General features: G+C 43.7%; 1 protein-coding gene across 9 annotated transcripts in view; it reads right to left on the reverse strand.

The window, feature by feature from the left end:
• The window catches only part of RAPGEF6 (Rap guanine nucleotide exchange factor 6), a 124,109-nt gene that overhangs the window by 31,847 nt on the left and 76,943 nt on the right, over positions 1-15,319 (reverse strand). For 5 of the 9 annotated variants that reach the window (XM_071569894.1, XM_071569897.1, XM_071569892.1 and 2 more), the window contains 13 exons: positions 14,647-14,830; positions 13,710-13,846; positions 12,577-12,735; positions 12,041-12,193; positions 11,361-11,525; positions 10,141-10,248; positions 9,607-9,810; positions 8,701-8,809; positions 6,734-6,977; positions 5,983-6,140; positions 4,854-4,868; positions 2,459-2,699; positions 115-498 (listed from right to left, as the gene is read on the reverse strand). In XM_071569894.1, the coding sequence (XP_071425995.1) occupies positions 115-498; positions 2,459-2,699; positions 4,854-4,868; positions 5,983-6,140; positions 6,734-6,977; positions 8,701-8,809; positions 9,607-9,810; positions 10,141-10,248; positions 11,361-11,525; positions 12,041-12,193; positions 12,577-12,735; positions 13,710-13,846; positions 14,647-14,830 (2,261 nt within the window). Of the gene's footprint in view, positions 1-114; positions 499-2,454; positions 2,700-4,853; positions 4,869-5,982; positions 6,141-6,733; positions 6,978-8,700; positions 8,810-9,606; positions 9,811-10,140; positions 10,249-11,360; positions 11,526-12,040; positions 12,194-12,576; positions 12,736-13,709; positions 13,847-14,646; positions 14,831-15,319 lie in introns of those variants that run through there. The other 4 variants (XM_071569896.1, XM_071569900.1, XM_071569893.1 and 1 more) reach the window with 2 other exon arrangements.

Below are 15,319 nucleotides of genomic sequence, written 5' to 3' on the forward strand. Positions count from 1 at the left end.
ACCCAGCCCCACCTGTGACGTGCTCAGGGTGTTCTGCTTCTTTCCTTTCCATTTAGATTACCAGAATTGCCCCTGACAGCACCAATCAGACCTGACAAATGGGAAGTATTTTACCTTATAACCGCGAACATGGAATTGAAGTTCTTGCATTCCCGACAGTGGAGAGCAATTTTAATGAAATGCTTAATGATCTTCATCCTTTTGAGCTGGTTGGGCTCTGCTAAAATCTCCATGGCAACCCAGAAGGTCTCTTGATTGATGACATCCTCGAACTGTTTGAGGTGAGCATTGCCAGTTTTGGAGTCCAGCTTGTACAGGTCGTCGATGTACTCGGTGGGCTCGATGTTGCGGAACAGCTCGAAGTCGCGCATGGAGAGCTGCGTGGCCACCTCGATGGTGCTCAGCTGCAGCAGAGAGATCTGGCTCTCCCGGAGCAGCTCCTGAGCATCCTCGTCTGAGCATAAGGTCTCTGTCTCCATGTTGTTCTTCAGATAATACCTGAGGGATGATTGAGTGACAACAACCCATCAGAGATGCTCCTCAGGGCGTTTGTGAGCACAGAGACATTGACCTGGACCAATCAACGTGAGCATTACAAGGACAAGAAGGACAGGATAACCTTGGACTTGTCTTTATGTAAAATAACATCATCACTTAAGCAAACAAGTATTTTCAAAGCTGTTTTAATCTACCTCTTTGTCATCATTTTCAGACTGTACTCAGTATTGTGCTGTTGTGTTTGCCTTCAGAAAAAGGTCAGTGACTTTTCTGTTTGTAAATCCAGCAGTGAAAATAACATTTTAAATACACCTCCTGAGAAATCTCCTGTTTAATGCATTTCTCCGTTTCTTACACAAATTCAGTGTGGTTTCTTCCACAAATTTCGTGTGGCACAGTAATATTTACATGAGGCACAGAGTACTCAGGAAATGAAAATGCATCTGGAAAATTCATTTCCACAGTCCCAAGCAGATCACTTTCAGATACACAAAAGTTCATTACTCAAAAATTCCCTCTTGTTGCTTAGCAAAGACAACTACAAAATTTTTCACTTTAATAAATTTTCTTCTGCTCTGGATCAGATAAAACCAAAGCACGTAACATTTCAGAAAGATTCAGACCAGTTTACATAAAAATGGAAGAATTTATCTCAGGTTAGTATCAGTTCACTGCAACATGACACTTGAGGAAAAAATTAATTGTATGCTTTAATCCTCGAGCCAATGTGGGAAGTGTCAGAACAAATATAAATTTTTCCTCAAAGTGTAAACCACTATACTGTATTATATGTGTGGTAGTTTTAGCCCAATCCAAGACAGATATATTATGCTGATCTGCTGAATTTAGCTGTCATCAAGCAAGCCTGCTGCAGACTTGGAGAGGGGTTTCTGGGTGCAGAAGAAGTAGATGACAAAGAAGAGGGAAGTGGAAGTTACTGGCATTTACACTTGTTCATCCTTTGTCTTGGGCTGAGCTGGCAAAATGCCACCTGCCCAACAGAGAGCCAAAGCCTCCCTCCCTGCACCGAGAAAAGGGAGGATTGTAACCTCTATCCTGTATCAATGCCTTAAGTTCTTTTAGCTATTTAGTCCTGGCTTCAAGGTAGAAGGCTGAGAATATCAGAAGGCCTGCACCATGAGACATGAACAGTGGCACAGTGACCCAGAACTCAGAATACTGGAAAGGCTCCAGGGGACCTGTGTGTGCTGAGGAAGACAAAGATGAGGAACGAGGGGTCCCAAATCTCTCCCAGACTCAAATCCGAGGGGTTGGGCCTGGAGTGGGACAGGGCTGGACTGAGAGATGTGTAAAGTGGGGATTGGATGGACAGTATTATAAAACCCATGGAAATCAGAGTCTGGACACCTGTCGATGTGTATTCCTGGATGAACCTTTAATGGGTGCTCGTTAAAGCCACTGCTCTCTTAACTCCCACTAAAATTGGCTTGGTGTCTTTTTTTGCAGACTTTTCAGGCAACACCACCCTCAGGGATTCTATACTCATAGAATCACAGAATCAGTTGGGTTGGAAGAGACCTCTGAGATCATCAAGTCCAACCCTTAATCCAACCCCACTGTGATCACCAGATCATGGCACTCAGTGCCACATCCAGTCTCACCTTCAAAACCTCCAGGGATGGTGAATCCACCCCCTCTCTGAGCAGCCCATTCCAATGCCTGAGCACTCTCTCTGGTAAGAATTTCTTTCTGATATCCAACCTAAACCTCCCCTGGCAGAGCTTAAGCCTGTGCCCTCTTGTCCTACTGTTGGTTGCCTGAGAGAAGAGACCAACCCCACCTGGGTACAACCTCCTTCCAGGGAGCTGTAGAGAGTGATGAGGTCTCCTCTGAGCCTCCTCTTCTCCAGGCTGAGCACCCCCAGGTCCCTCACCCGTTCCTCCAGGAAATGTTTCAGCCCCAGGAGGCAGCCCAAGGAGCAGCCCAGGGGTGCCCTTACCGCCCGTTGAGCTGGATCCTGTCGGCCAGCTTGGAGAACTGGTCCGGGAGGCGCCGCTGTTTGATGACGCCCTCGGGGCTCACGGACACCTCGCACAGCGAGTACGTGTCGGCGGCGCCCGTCAGGTTGAACTCGTGCACGGCGTGGCTCACCACCTCCTTGGCCGTGGTGTCCTTGCTGATGATGATGTAGCAGCTCTGCTGATCTGCTTTGAACACTCGGATCACCTGGTCCGGGATATCTGAAAGAGGAGTGTGACCAACACCTTCAATGTGTGAAGTTGTTTTCCCTTAAAAGACAGGAGGTCATTCGGAGAGAGACTTTTCACAAGGGCATGTGGTGATAGGACGAGGGGGCAGTGCCTTAAGCTGAGGAAAGGCAGGTTTAGATGGGATATCAGGGAGCTTTTCTTCCCTGTGAGGGTGGGCAGGCCCTGGCACAGGGTGCCCAGAGGAGCTGTGGCTGCTCCTGGATCTCTGCAAGTGTCCAAGGCCAGGTTGGACAGGGCTTGGAGCAACCTGGGCTGGTGGGAGGTGTCCCTGCCCATGGCAGGGGGTGGAACTGACCCATCTCTAAGGTCCCTTCCAACCTAAACCATTCTAGACTCTGATTTACTGTCTCATTTGAAAGCCAGGGAACAAAACTATTAACAGCTGCCAGGAAACAAAAGCCATGTTGGACTTGAAAAATACTAAAATATCCTGCTGCTTTCAACTTCAAGAGGAAAACAGAAAACTCTTGTCCTCACTGCTTTTCCTCACTGCTTTTCCACAACTCAATTACTTTATCATCCCAAGACCACAACCAAAGCACAGGACATCCATGCAGGGACGTCCCTAAGCTGTGCACCATCCTTCCCAGTGGGTCTCAAGAACTTTGGCAGTATCTTCCACCTCTGGCTCTTTTCTGCCTGTGAGAGCCAGGTCCACTCAGGTGCCAGGGCACATTTCCCAGGGCTGGGAAGCCACTGAGCATGGATGGATGGGCAGCCACTGAGCATGGATGGATGGGCTTGTGGTGGGAGGACGTGGAGAGGAAAGGAGATTTGGTTGCTCCCATAACTAGCTGTGAGCTTTCACACTCACTCTCTCCCCCTGAAGGAACGAAGCTGCTGCCAGCAGTTAATTCTTTGGCTGGTGTACTTATTTATAGCACATTTTCTGTATTATAAATGCATTAGAGAACAGTTTTATCTGAGGGAGCCTACTGCAGGAAATAAGGATCTACAGAAACATGTGTTTCATCCACAGCTGGCTGACTGCAAATAAGTTGCTCCATTGATTATTACAAAAATCTTGATTTTCAAAATAAAACTGATTGGAAAGAAATGTCAGGAGTCAAAACATACACTAACTCCAAGCACAGGGAAGCCCAAGAAAATTTTTCCCTTCCTTGAAGTCTGAAGACTCAACTTCACATTAATTTTCCTCTACCAAAATCCACTGTTTAAGGAAAAAAACCAAGGTATTTGGGGGCAGTGACCTTGGGGTTACTTTTTCTTTTGTCAGGACTGAATAGTGTCACTGGGACAAGTAGCAGGAATTTCAGGGCAAGAAGTTAAGCAGGTCATCTGTGGTCCAGCAGTAAAAGTTTCCACTCATTGGAAAAAAGAAAGGCTCAACACCAGTTGGAAATAGATTGAAGGAAACAGGGTGTTGAAAAAAATCATATTGAAAGCTACTCTTGTAACAGTTTCATTATTTGGGTTATCACTTTACCAGGGCATTCTCATTAGTAGTTGGGGTCTAGCTGAATTTGAATAGCTCAGTATCTACATGAATAGGGGCAATAAAAGGGTAAGTACAATGTACTTATTTCAGAGTGAAGTGGTGAAAATGACATACTGAATAATCACCATGCAATCAAAACTTGGTGTAACCTGTGACAGGTGACAGAAACTTAAATTACAGGTACATGTTGGTCTTCATGGTCTTTGCTTTTAAGCAGGTAAACAGCAATTATTCAATTATTTTTATGCATATTCAGCTTGTGTTGACAATACAAAACACACTTCAAGTTTGCATGCACAGAGTTTTAGTTACAGAGTCCAACAGAACAAATTAAAGCTCAAACTACATTATCATCTGAAACTTCAGCTCTACAGGAGAGATTTAAGCAACTTCATTCCTTCAAAGCAAGGCCACAGAGAAGTGAGGAAACTGCCAAAGGTCACTCAGTGTTTCAGTGGCAAAAATGGAAATAAAATGCAGTCTCAGCCTCAGCACAGCCCTGTGCCTGTATAAGAACCTATGGATTTGTTTTATTTGAGGGGATTACAGGGCCCTGTAATGCCCCACAGTAATAACCATGTCAATGAAATGTCTGATAGTGTTAAGTTTTCAGGCAAGCCATGCAATATTAAGGTCTAGAGGATGCTGCACATCAGGATACTTACAGTAAAACCCAACAGCTGCAGGCAGGAGAAAAAGAAAAAAAACTGTGTCAACACTAAATCAAGATTTAGATGTTTACAGAACTTATCAAGTGTACACTGTCAGAAATAGTTTGGTTTTCTCTGCCCTTCAAACATGGCAGCAGATCTGTTACAGTGAACCTGAAGGGAAGGTCAGTGATCCAGGTGGAAATGTCCCTGCCCATGGCAGGGATGTTGGAATGGAAGACCTTTAAAGGCCCTTCCAACCCAAACCAGCCCGTGATTCCATGACTGCTCCCAAGATGAACTGCTCATCACCATTTCATATTAGGCAGTGACTTGTGGAGCAATAAATCAAGATTTTTAGAGAACACATGAGTAGCCCTCGTGCAGACACAGCAAGAACCTGGACCTGCAGCAAACAGGGAACTTTTCTGCTATGGCTATTTATGCACCTGATGGGATATATCTCTGTAGATCCTTTTTAAAGGGGAAATCTGCAAGTTTACATAAACAGAAGTCACAGCCACCAGGCACCTTATAAACTATGTAATCATGCACAGAACTTACATGTGAAACAGGGCAGAAAGATTCTGACTTGAGATGTTTGCAGGCAGCTGCACATCACAACAAACACCTCCTGCAGCCACCCCACCCTTCAGCAACAGCAATGAAAGCCCAGACTACACAACTGAAAACATTTTTAAAGTTTTTAGACATTCAGTTGCGTATACATAATGTTTGTAAACATAAACATGAACATCACTGTGTTGGCACCACAGCAGCCCTGCTCTATCCACAACACTGCATGAAATATATACTGAAAGACTGGGATGGACAAGTCAAAGCACCAGAACAGGTACTGGGGAGAGATGGCAAAAGACAAAGGTGCACACAAGGACAATCTGCTTCCACCAGAGCAGACTGACTCCAGGGAACCAATGACTCTCAGAAGTGGCAAAATATGTTCTTTGTAAAAAGAATTGTGCCACATTACAGGAAGAGCAACCAAGAGAGGTTTTCAGCAAACCTCAAGCCAAACATGGAGCTGCACTCGCCACGTGTGATGCCAGTGCAAGGTGTAACGTCCCCCATGAGCCAGCTGCTCACTGATCCCACCGCACAGACGAAGCTCGTGCTGCTGCTTTACCTGCAGGATTGGAGAAGTCCAGGATGCTGGTTGTGGGCTGCAGCAGGTCAGGGCTGCTGGAGGAGAGCGTGCCCGGGATGGGCATGATGGCCAGGCTGTGGCGGCACTGCCGCGTGCCCACGATGCTGTCGTCCTGCGACTGGCTCACGCTGCCGTCACTGCAAAACAGCCCTGCTCACTGCCCTGCCCTGCCCTGCCCTGCCCTGCCCAGAGCCCCCTGGGCATGCATGGGGAGCTGAGGCAAAGCACGGTGTTCAGCTGCCTTCATTACACCCTGGGGCTGGGCTCTCAAAACAAGGACAGAGCAAAAAGAGTTCTGGTTCGTGGGGAGAGAAAAGGTGTTTTGGTCTTGTTCTGTATTTATGGGGCAGAGGAGGTGACTTTTATTAAAAACATAAGCAACATGGACATAATGACTGGAGATACTAAGCAATTAGTATCTCTTAATGGCCTTAGGCTGATGGAGGGAAGGTTTAGATTAGATATTAGAAAGAAATCCTTCCCTGTGAGGGTGGGCAGGCCCTGGCCCAGGCTGGGCAGAGAAGCTGTGGCTGCCTCTTCCCTGGCAGTGCCTCGGTTTGGACAGGGCTTGGAGGAACCTGGGCTAGTGGAAGCAGTCCCTGCCCATGGCAGGGGGTGGAACAGGATTCTCTAAGGTTCCTTCCAACCCAAACCATTCTATGTTTCTATGATTAAAATATCACAACCTACTAAGGAACAAATTCTTTTTGACAGAAGACTCTTGACAAACCTGAACCGTTTTGGAGGCAAAATGCTGAACCTGGTCCTGTCTAAAATCTTCCTGATTCTGTTCCTGCCACCAGATACAGTGTTTGCTTTCATCTTCTTGTTTCCCTTTTCCCGGGGAAACATCTGCTCCACATCTCCAGGCATATCTGGGATGGAGTAACGGTTGTTCTTCTTCTCTGCAATTTTTGGAATATGTGGAATTCCATTCTTCTCCTGTCCTATCCTGCAGAGCAGCTCCTTAAACACTGTAAGAGAAGATTACAGTCATCGTGAGTTACCTTTGCACACTTGGAATTTAGAGTGAATTCCTCTCTTCCTCTCAATCCCTTTGCTTCCCACATCCCAGATCCACAGTAAGGACACACTGTGTTCAGGGCAATCAGCACTGTGGATTTATTGGCTCTTTTGTTTCTGTCTTTTAGGTAATGGAGTGCAGATGCTTCCTCAAGAGTAACTGCAACACAGACTGGTATTTTCCCAAACTGCCTTTGTTTGTTTTACTAACACTACAGAACAGAAGCTGCATCAAATTTCCTTCTGCATTTATCCAACTAAACCAACCAGTCTATTACCCACACTGACATTCCCAAAGATATAATTCCATGGAAATGATAGTGCTTATGTTGTTTGTTTCTTTCCACACAGACAAGGTGAAAAACAATGTTCAAACTGGTTTTTCAATACCAACTATTTCTTTAAAGACCTTTTAAAAATATGTGGACATCACTCAAGTCAGAAGTGCAGTATTTTCTGTTGGAAGAAAGCAGAGCTGTACACAGTGAACTACTCAGATTGCCCCTATGAGCAAGGCAACCAGGGCTTTTCTGTACAGAAAGTCCAGTCAAATTGTGTATTTGTATTATATAATAAAACTTACTCTAAGTTTTCCCAGCCTAGATTTGAACATAACAAACAGGAACTGCTCACTGCCAGCACCAGGCACTTAGCACTCAACTCAAAAGTCAGGATAAAAACTATCACTGCTGACAAAAGCTTCAAGACATTCATTCATTAAAATCTACCAAAGAAATCACCTTGAAATTCTACCAGCTAGCAGGAAGAGATTGGAACCCACTCCCAAGTGTATGTTGCTTCCATTTCTAACCCCAATGAGCAATCCCTCCCTGTCTCAGTTCCAGTGATGTTTCAGTTCATGTCCTTTCCCATCAGTCTGGGCCCCACTGCTCAACGTGGTGGTTTCCTGCTATTTTTAAATTCTACTAATAAGCAACTGCTGAGGGCTTGAACCTTTTCACCCATGCAGTGATAAACATGGAATAATAACCAGAAAGAAAATCAATAGTCAGCAAGGGCAGGTAAGTGGAGGAAGAGAATCAGAAAAGGAAATTATCAGAAGGTCTGGGATGCAGCTATGGAGGAAGGAATTATCCTGTGCAGTGTCTCTTTCTTTCTGCAGCTCTGGCTATTCTGTTATCTGAACAGATTAAGGAAAAAGAACAGATGATTTCACTGAGATTTTAAAGAGGTATTTATGTGTTTATATTCGTGATGACAATTAAAAGCCAATATTTATATGCCACACCACTTTTTATATCCCCTTTTCAATTTTAGATATAAAGGCAATTTATCCTCTCATTCTCACAGCCACTATAAAAACTTTGACAAAATCCCAGTTTTACATCTCTGCTGTTTCTTGGCTGAAGTATTTTGGTCCAGCTCCCTGGCTGTGTTTCAGCCACCCTGCATGGAGGGACCCCAAAGCAGCCTGAAGAGCCACTGAGGGTTTCTCAGGGAGTAAGAGCTGCCTGTGCTGGCTCTGAGCCCTCCACGTGCAGCCCAGAACTCATCCAAGCAGACAGAGGCACCAGGAGGGCACTTCTGCACAACTTCTCACTCCCAGAGCAGGCTGGAAAAGAAAGTGGAATCCGACTGCACTTCCAGAGCCAGGGGGAGTGGAGCTTTTCCTTCACACACACAAGAAATGGATCATACATGAAATCCACTCACCGAAAATGTTTGTTTTTACAGTAATGGAGAGATGTGTGTTGTTCCTTAAGATTTCCAGAGCTTTCACAAAGGTGATGTTCTCAAAATTCTGTCCATTCACTTCCATTATCTTTAAGAAGAAATAGAAATTGGGCTATCAGGAGAACATCTGTTTGACAGACTTACAAAGGTGGTAATACAGGCACAGTAAGAACTTCTCAGAAACTATCACATCATCTTTACAGAAGCTGCAGCATGAAAACATTCCTTGTAAAATTACTGTTTTCATCCTGTAAGTAAGTCAGGACCTCCATTTCTACCTGAGAAATGCTTTAAATAAATTTCTTTTCTATGATAACAAGACATTGTTGCAATTAATGACAAACTGTGGACCTTGAAGCAGAGGAGAGATATCACATCAAAAGCTGCATCTTCCCCAAGTGTGACCTGTCTCTGCTCCACTGGGATAATCACATTGGATGGGGATCAACCCCACAAAACAATCTGATGGTTTTAACTTCACCATATTTACAGTTGCAAAGTTTCCCCAAACAACCATAACCTGGTTTCTCTTCCGAAGCTGTTTTTGAAATATTTAAATATTTTAACTATCTTGAAAACTATTCAATAGAAACAACTACTTAATTTAGAAATGTTTAACTGTAGATTAATGGAAGCATTTAGTTAAATATATTATTATTTAAATATAAATGAACTATTTAAAACTGTAATTTAATTTACAACTATTTTAATAGAAACCAGATATTTGGACTCAGAAATTGAACAGCTATGAATGGAAGCTGAGCTGTGGCTCAGCCAAGAGAACACTTGCCAGTGGTTTGCTTTTAGTACAAAGCATAACATTTTGTTGAGAACACCAGAATATTCTGCTTGACCAGAGTATTTCAATTCACATTCTGCTTTTACCTGATCCCCACGCTTGAGCCCAGCCTCTGCTGCGTTGCTGCCCACCTCCACAGCCTCCACAAAAATCCCAAAGCCCTTGTCACTGCCCCCCAGGAGGCTGAAGAACAGGGGGGAGTCTCGGGAGGGTTTCTGCAGGGTGATCTGTCTCCACTTGGCTTTGGCAGCACAGGCAATATTCAGCAACCTGAGATGGCCTTTCATTTTCTGGAACAAAATGCAGGGCAATGTTTCTTTCATCACAAATGGAAAAAGAGACATGAAAAATACCCCAAGTGCCACAAAATGGATTTTTGATGCTATTTATTCAGATCTTAATAAATAAGCCTTGTCCTCCCTTACAGAAATGCCCAAACCCACAGGTACAACTTTATGTGGCCTTTTTATCTAAATATACATATAAGAAAAAATATGTCCATGTTAAAAGCCACCAAAACTGCTACACTTACAGACTACACTTTGTTAGGCACTGGTGACACTGGAAAATTGGAACATAAAATATTAGAAAATGTGACAGTCACTCTTTTCTGGTCCTACCGTGTCTTCCAAGTTCTTCTCAAATTCTTCCAGGAATCGAGTCATGGCAGGATCTCCTTCAAAGTCATTGAAGTGATTGTTCACCCACAGCAAGACCACTCTGGTAACCTGTGAAAACAAAATACATTGTGTGTGTGTGTGTGTGTGTGTGTCTGTCTGTCTGTCTATCTATCTATCTATCTATCTATCTATCTATCTATCTATCTATCTATCTAACTCTATCTATAACTATATCTATCTATCTATATCTATATCTATCTATATCTATCTATATCTATCTATATCTATATCTATCTCTATCTCTATCTATAACCATATCTATCTATATCTATATCTATAATTATCTATATCTATATCTATCCATCTATCCATCTATCACTCTATCTATCCACCTATCTATCCATCTATCACTCTATCTATCTATCTATCTATCTATCTATCTATCTATCTATCCATCCATCCATCTATCACTCTATATATCTATCTATCCATCCATCTATCTCTCTATCTATCTATCCATCAGTCTCTCTGTCTCTGTCTGTCTGTCTGTCTGTCTGTCTGTCTGTATCTATCTATCTATCTATCTATCTATCTATCTATCTATCTATCTATCTATCTCTATCTATATCTATCTATCTCTATCTATATCTATCTATCTATAGATACAGACACAGGGATTCTTCTCCTATCAGCTTTTTTTCATGTATGTGCACAGGGTTACACAGAGCTGAACCTGATTCTGATTCTGGAGGCATTTTTACCACCTGCACTTGTCTTGAGCAGAGTTTATTTTAAGTCCAGAGTTTGCAAAAAGCTGCTCAAACAAAATGTGCTCCAAACACTGAAAAGCTCTGCAGCAGAAATTATGGAAAACAAGCACAATGCTGTTGGAAAAAGAAAAATGGAATGTCTAAGAGAACCTGAATGCAATTTCCCTGAATTCCTGGTGAAAAAGGATTTGAGACTGGTGTTTTCATCTTTGAATTAAACAGAAATCAGTATTCCTCACTCTGCAGGAAAGCAGCAGCATCACAGCTGATTTTGGTTAGTGCACCATCACACAACACCCTCGAGAATCCTTTCTCCATATAAATGAAAAATACTTTGCTTTAAAACATTTCATCTAAAATAACTGAAGGATAATCCTTGTTTATCAGCAATACAGAAAGGAATTGAATACATTTCCACCACAAGTACTAATCTCTCAGACCCCAACCAACCTTATCCCTGAGGCTGTCCACTGTGAACCATTCCAAGAGCTTATTTCCAACTTCCAAGGGGCTTGTGAGAAATGTTCTGTATGTTAAAAGGAAATCTTCGATGTAGGTGGGATCCACAATGGAATGTTCTTCTATTAAGTGCATGATGAGTCTCTCAGGTGTTGCCTTCAAAAAGTAAATGCAAAAAATAACTGATACCTCTCCCTGCTACCTCTCCCTAGAGAGTATTTAAAAATAAACCCATGTGAACAGTACAATCCCTTTAGAAAGTTCACTTGTGGCAAACTCAAGAGAAAACACACCAACATGTTTAAATCCAACCTTCCTGCTTCTCTCAGCCCAGATGTTTTGCAGAGGTAACAAACACCCAGCTAAAACTATCAGTAGCTTCCCTTAATTTGATTTTTAATAGTTAATTTCCAGACTAGAAAAAACATGTCATATATAAAAAGATGCCCAAAAGGTGCTCCCAACACAAAACTCAGTGGATGTGCTGATTTAAGTCCAACTTTATTGAAAGGGAAGTTAATTTAGAGAACAGTATAAATCCTTTCCAATCTAATTTTTGGAGCTGAGACAGACAAAACTGAGTATGTGTTCAAGGTTCAAACTGGAATTGCATGAATTTACCAATCAGTAACAGTTTAATAGATCAAAGGAAAGCATAGAAAGAAACACACCTTGATAACAATGTGCCCTTTCCTGGTTCCACTGCGATCCAGCTCCCTGTGCTCCTTCACCATCACAATTTCTCCTTCTTCCTCCACTTTGTGAGTGTTTTTCTCCACATGGTTCAGAATCCTCCAGTAGTCTTGCTGGGCTATACAGACAAACTGTCCCCACACAACAAGGGATTGTGAATACACCCCCAACCCATGGATGTGTCCCCCCCTCCAGGCTGCACAACCCCAGCTGGCCCAGCCTGACCCACAGCAGAGGCTCCAGCCCTCTAAGCATCTCTGTGGCCTCCTCTGGACCTGCTCCAACAGGTCCATGTCCTTGTGCTGAGGACCTCAGAGCTGGAGCCAGTGCTCCAGGCAGGCTCTCAGGAGGGCAGAATCCCCAAACCTCTCCTGATGCAGCCCAGGATGCAGCTGCACTATTGGCTGATATCCAGCTTTTCATCCACCCAACCACACCTCAGGATAAAAGTAGTCTGTTTTCTTTTATCAGAAGCTTAAAAATACAAGGTAGTTGTACAGAATTGCAGTCTCACCTGACAATCATCTACTTTGGTTCTGACCACTCCATTCATGTACTGTTTGTCCAGAGAGGGAGTAATCCCAAAACTATTTCCCATACAGAGACTCTCACTCTTCCCATCAGGATAGTTGATTTCCACTGTGCCATTTAAAATAACATACCAGGAATCGAGCTAGAGGAATAAAAAAACAAATAAAAAAGCCAAGTGAAGCTAATTCAACATCTTATCTCAGAAAGGCTCATTCCTGCAGTCTCCAGTTTGCTGTCACCAGGGCTCTGCAACATTCCATTCACTGAGATGGTGCAGTGTAAGGTGACTGAAAGAAGAATGTTCATTCACTTCAGAACTCATTCCAGAGGCAGGAATGCTGATGAAGAGATTGCTTTTTTAATCAGTGGGCTAATTGCTATGATGTATTTATCCCATTCAGTGAGAAGGACACTTCTCCCCTGGGTCCCCATGTGATCAGAGATCAGTCCACCTTGTCCTCCTGGAGGGCTGAACAGTGAATGCCACTGCAGAAGGTCTGATCCAGCCAGAGAGGTTTCCAGACAGTGATTCAGGGCACCCACCCAGGCTGGGAGCCTGACAACAGACTGACTGGAACATCTCTCTCCCAGGGAACATGTGTGGAAACTGCTCCTGACTCAGACATTTCTGTTACCTACATTACTGGGCAAAGATACCCCTCTGAATCAGTATTAAAACCCCCCTACACTATAAGAGTTATTTTCCCAATGGAAATGATGCTTTCTTCTGTGCCACAAATCACCTCTGAAATAAGCTGGCACTTACCTGATAACAACATACTGAATGCTCTTTAATGTCAACACTTGGCAGAGTTGAAGCCTTGACTAAGACAGTGATGATCAAAGAATCACAGAATGGTCTGGGTTGGAAGGAACCTTAGAGATCATCACCTCATTCCAACCCCCCTGGCATGGGCAGGGAACCAACACACAGGTAAAACCTCCTGAAGGGATGGGCCATGGCTTGGGGATTTTGGGTATGGGTCAGAGTGAGAGAAGAATTCTCTGACTTCCAGGTGTGGGAAAGGTGTGGAGATGGGAGACATTCTCCAGCCCCAACACCCCTGGGCACCTACTGCCCGTGGCAGCCCCACTGTGCAGCTGGCAGGGACTCACCTCCTGCCCATCCTCCAGGATGATGGCTCCTGCCTGCTCCACGACTTCGAAGATCATCACTGAGCAGAGCTCTCTCCTCACAGACATCGTCATGTTTGCAAAGGCAGGGAGCTGATGCATGAACTCCAGTAACTGCTCTGTTGGACAAAGGGAACATGGGTGTGATGCCTGCAAGGCCCAGGGTTCCTCAGACACCTCTCCACGGCTCTATCAGACTCCCAGTCATGGGAAAGCTGCTCCTTGGGGTTACACCCCCATCAGTGCCTGTGGCTGAAGGAGCCCAGTGGGCTCTTTGTCCCCCACAGCCAGAGCTCTGTCCCACAGCCTTGCTGGGGCTCTCAGGGGCTCTCAGGGCAGAGCACAGCACTTCAGCTTCAAACATTTAGAAAAATCAAAAATACCCTTAGGTACAGCAATGCTAAGCTTGACAGGAGCAGGAAATGATTTCCCACCATTCAGAGATGCAATCGGAAGTACAGCAGAAAGCAAGTTCTGCTCTTGAAGTTAGTGCCAATTTCCAGTTAAACATTCAGTAAATTACCTTCATTTCAGCAGTTTTGCAGTATTCCTGAGCTCACCAATAGTATGTTCTCCTTGCTATCTAGTAACTCATTCAGCAGTTTCAGGTAGTCAGAATGACCTTGCCACCTGTCCCAGCACATCAGCACACACCATGACTGTGACACTTCACAGCTTTAGCATCTCAAGGACTGCAGTTCAACATCTGCAGTTTCTCAGAATAAACACTCTCTCAGACAGTAAGAGGAGAAATCATTCAATTAAAAGTATCACTACAGCAAAGTGATCACTGAAGGCACCACTCAATTATTAAGATACACACTGAAAATCAACTCAAACAGTTGTCAGATATGCTTCTCCTACAGATGTCATAAGATGTAGTTTTACATAAATTTTATTTATTTATTTTTCTCCTCACCAATGTCATCATCAGTTTTATCTGCAGGCTCCTTCTCAAGGCACTCTCGGACCACATCTCGCCCCAGCAGTGGATCAGAAGTTCTGTCAATATCTTCATCCTCCTCTTCTTCCTCATCTTCAGAGTCTACAGGTGCTTCTGGAAGACCTGTTAGATCAACATCTCCCATCTCACTTTCTGTGGCCTACAAAGCAAACAGCAAACAGGCAAAGAGTTCAGTGTCTTCAGGTAATGATTTATGGTCTGAGGTAGCTAATAAAATACAAAATAAATTCTGTGACCAACAAGTCAAACCAGAAACTGCAACAGCTCCTTTTCTGAGGGATTCTTATGCTGAATCTCCAGCTACTGGACCCTCATTTTATAGCACTTACTATTTCTTTTGAATTCATGTAAAATTGTTCTTTCATAACTCGAGTCTGTATGAATTATGAAAAGATAATAAAGTTTAACAATACCATTGGTTACCCAATGCCTGCAGAGATGTTTCTACAGCCAGCAATAGATGGCAATACAGACATCACACTGAGCAGACTCAGGAGGCAACAGTGAAGGAGAACACAATATGTGCAACAAGCAGCAGAATCACACAGGAATCATTTGCACTAATTCCTTCTGTAAAGTTCAAGTGATGTAATTGCACAAAAATAAACTGCCAAACAGATGGAAGGGG

The sequence above is a fragment of the Pithys albifrons genome, chromosome 15, assembly GCF_047495875.1.
Source record: "Pithys albifrons albifrons isolate INPA30051 chromosome 15, PitAlb_v1, whole genome shotgun sequence".
Classification (NCBI taxonomy): domain Eukaryota; kingdom Metazoa; phylum Chordata; class Aves; order Passeriformes; family Thamnophilidae; genus Pithys; species Pithys albifrons.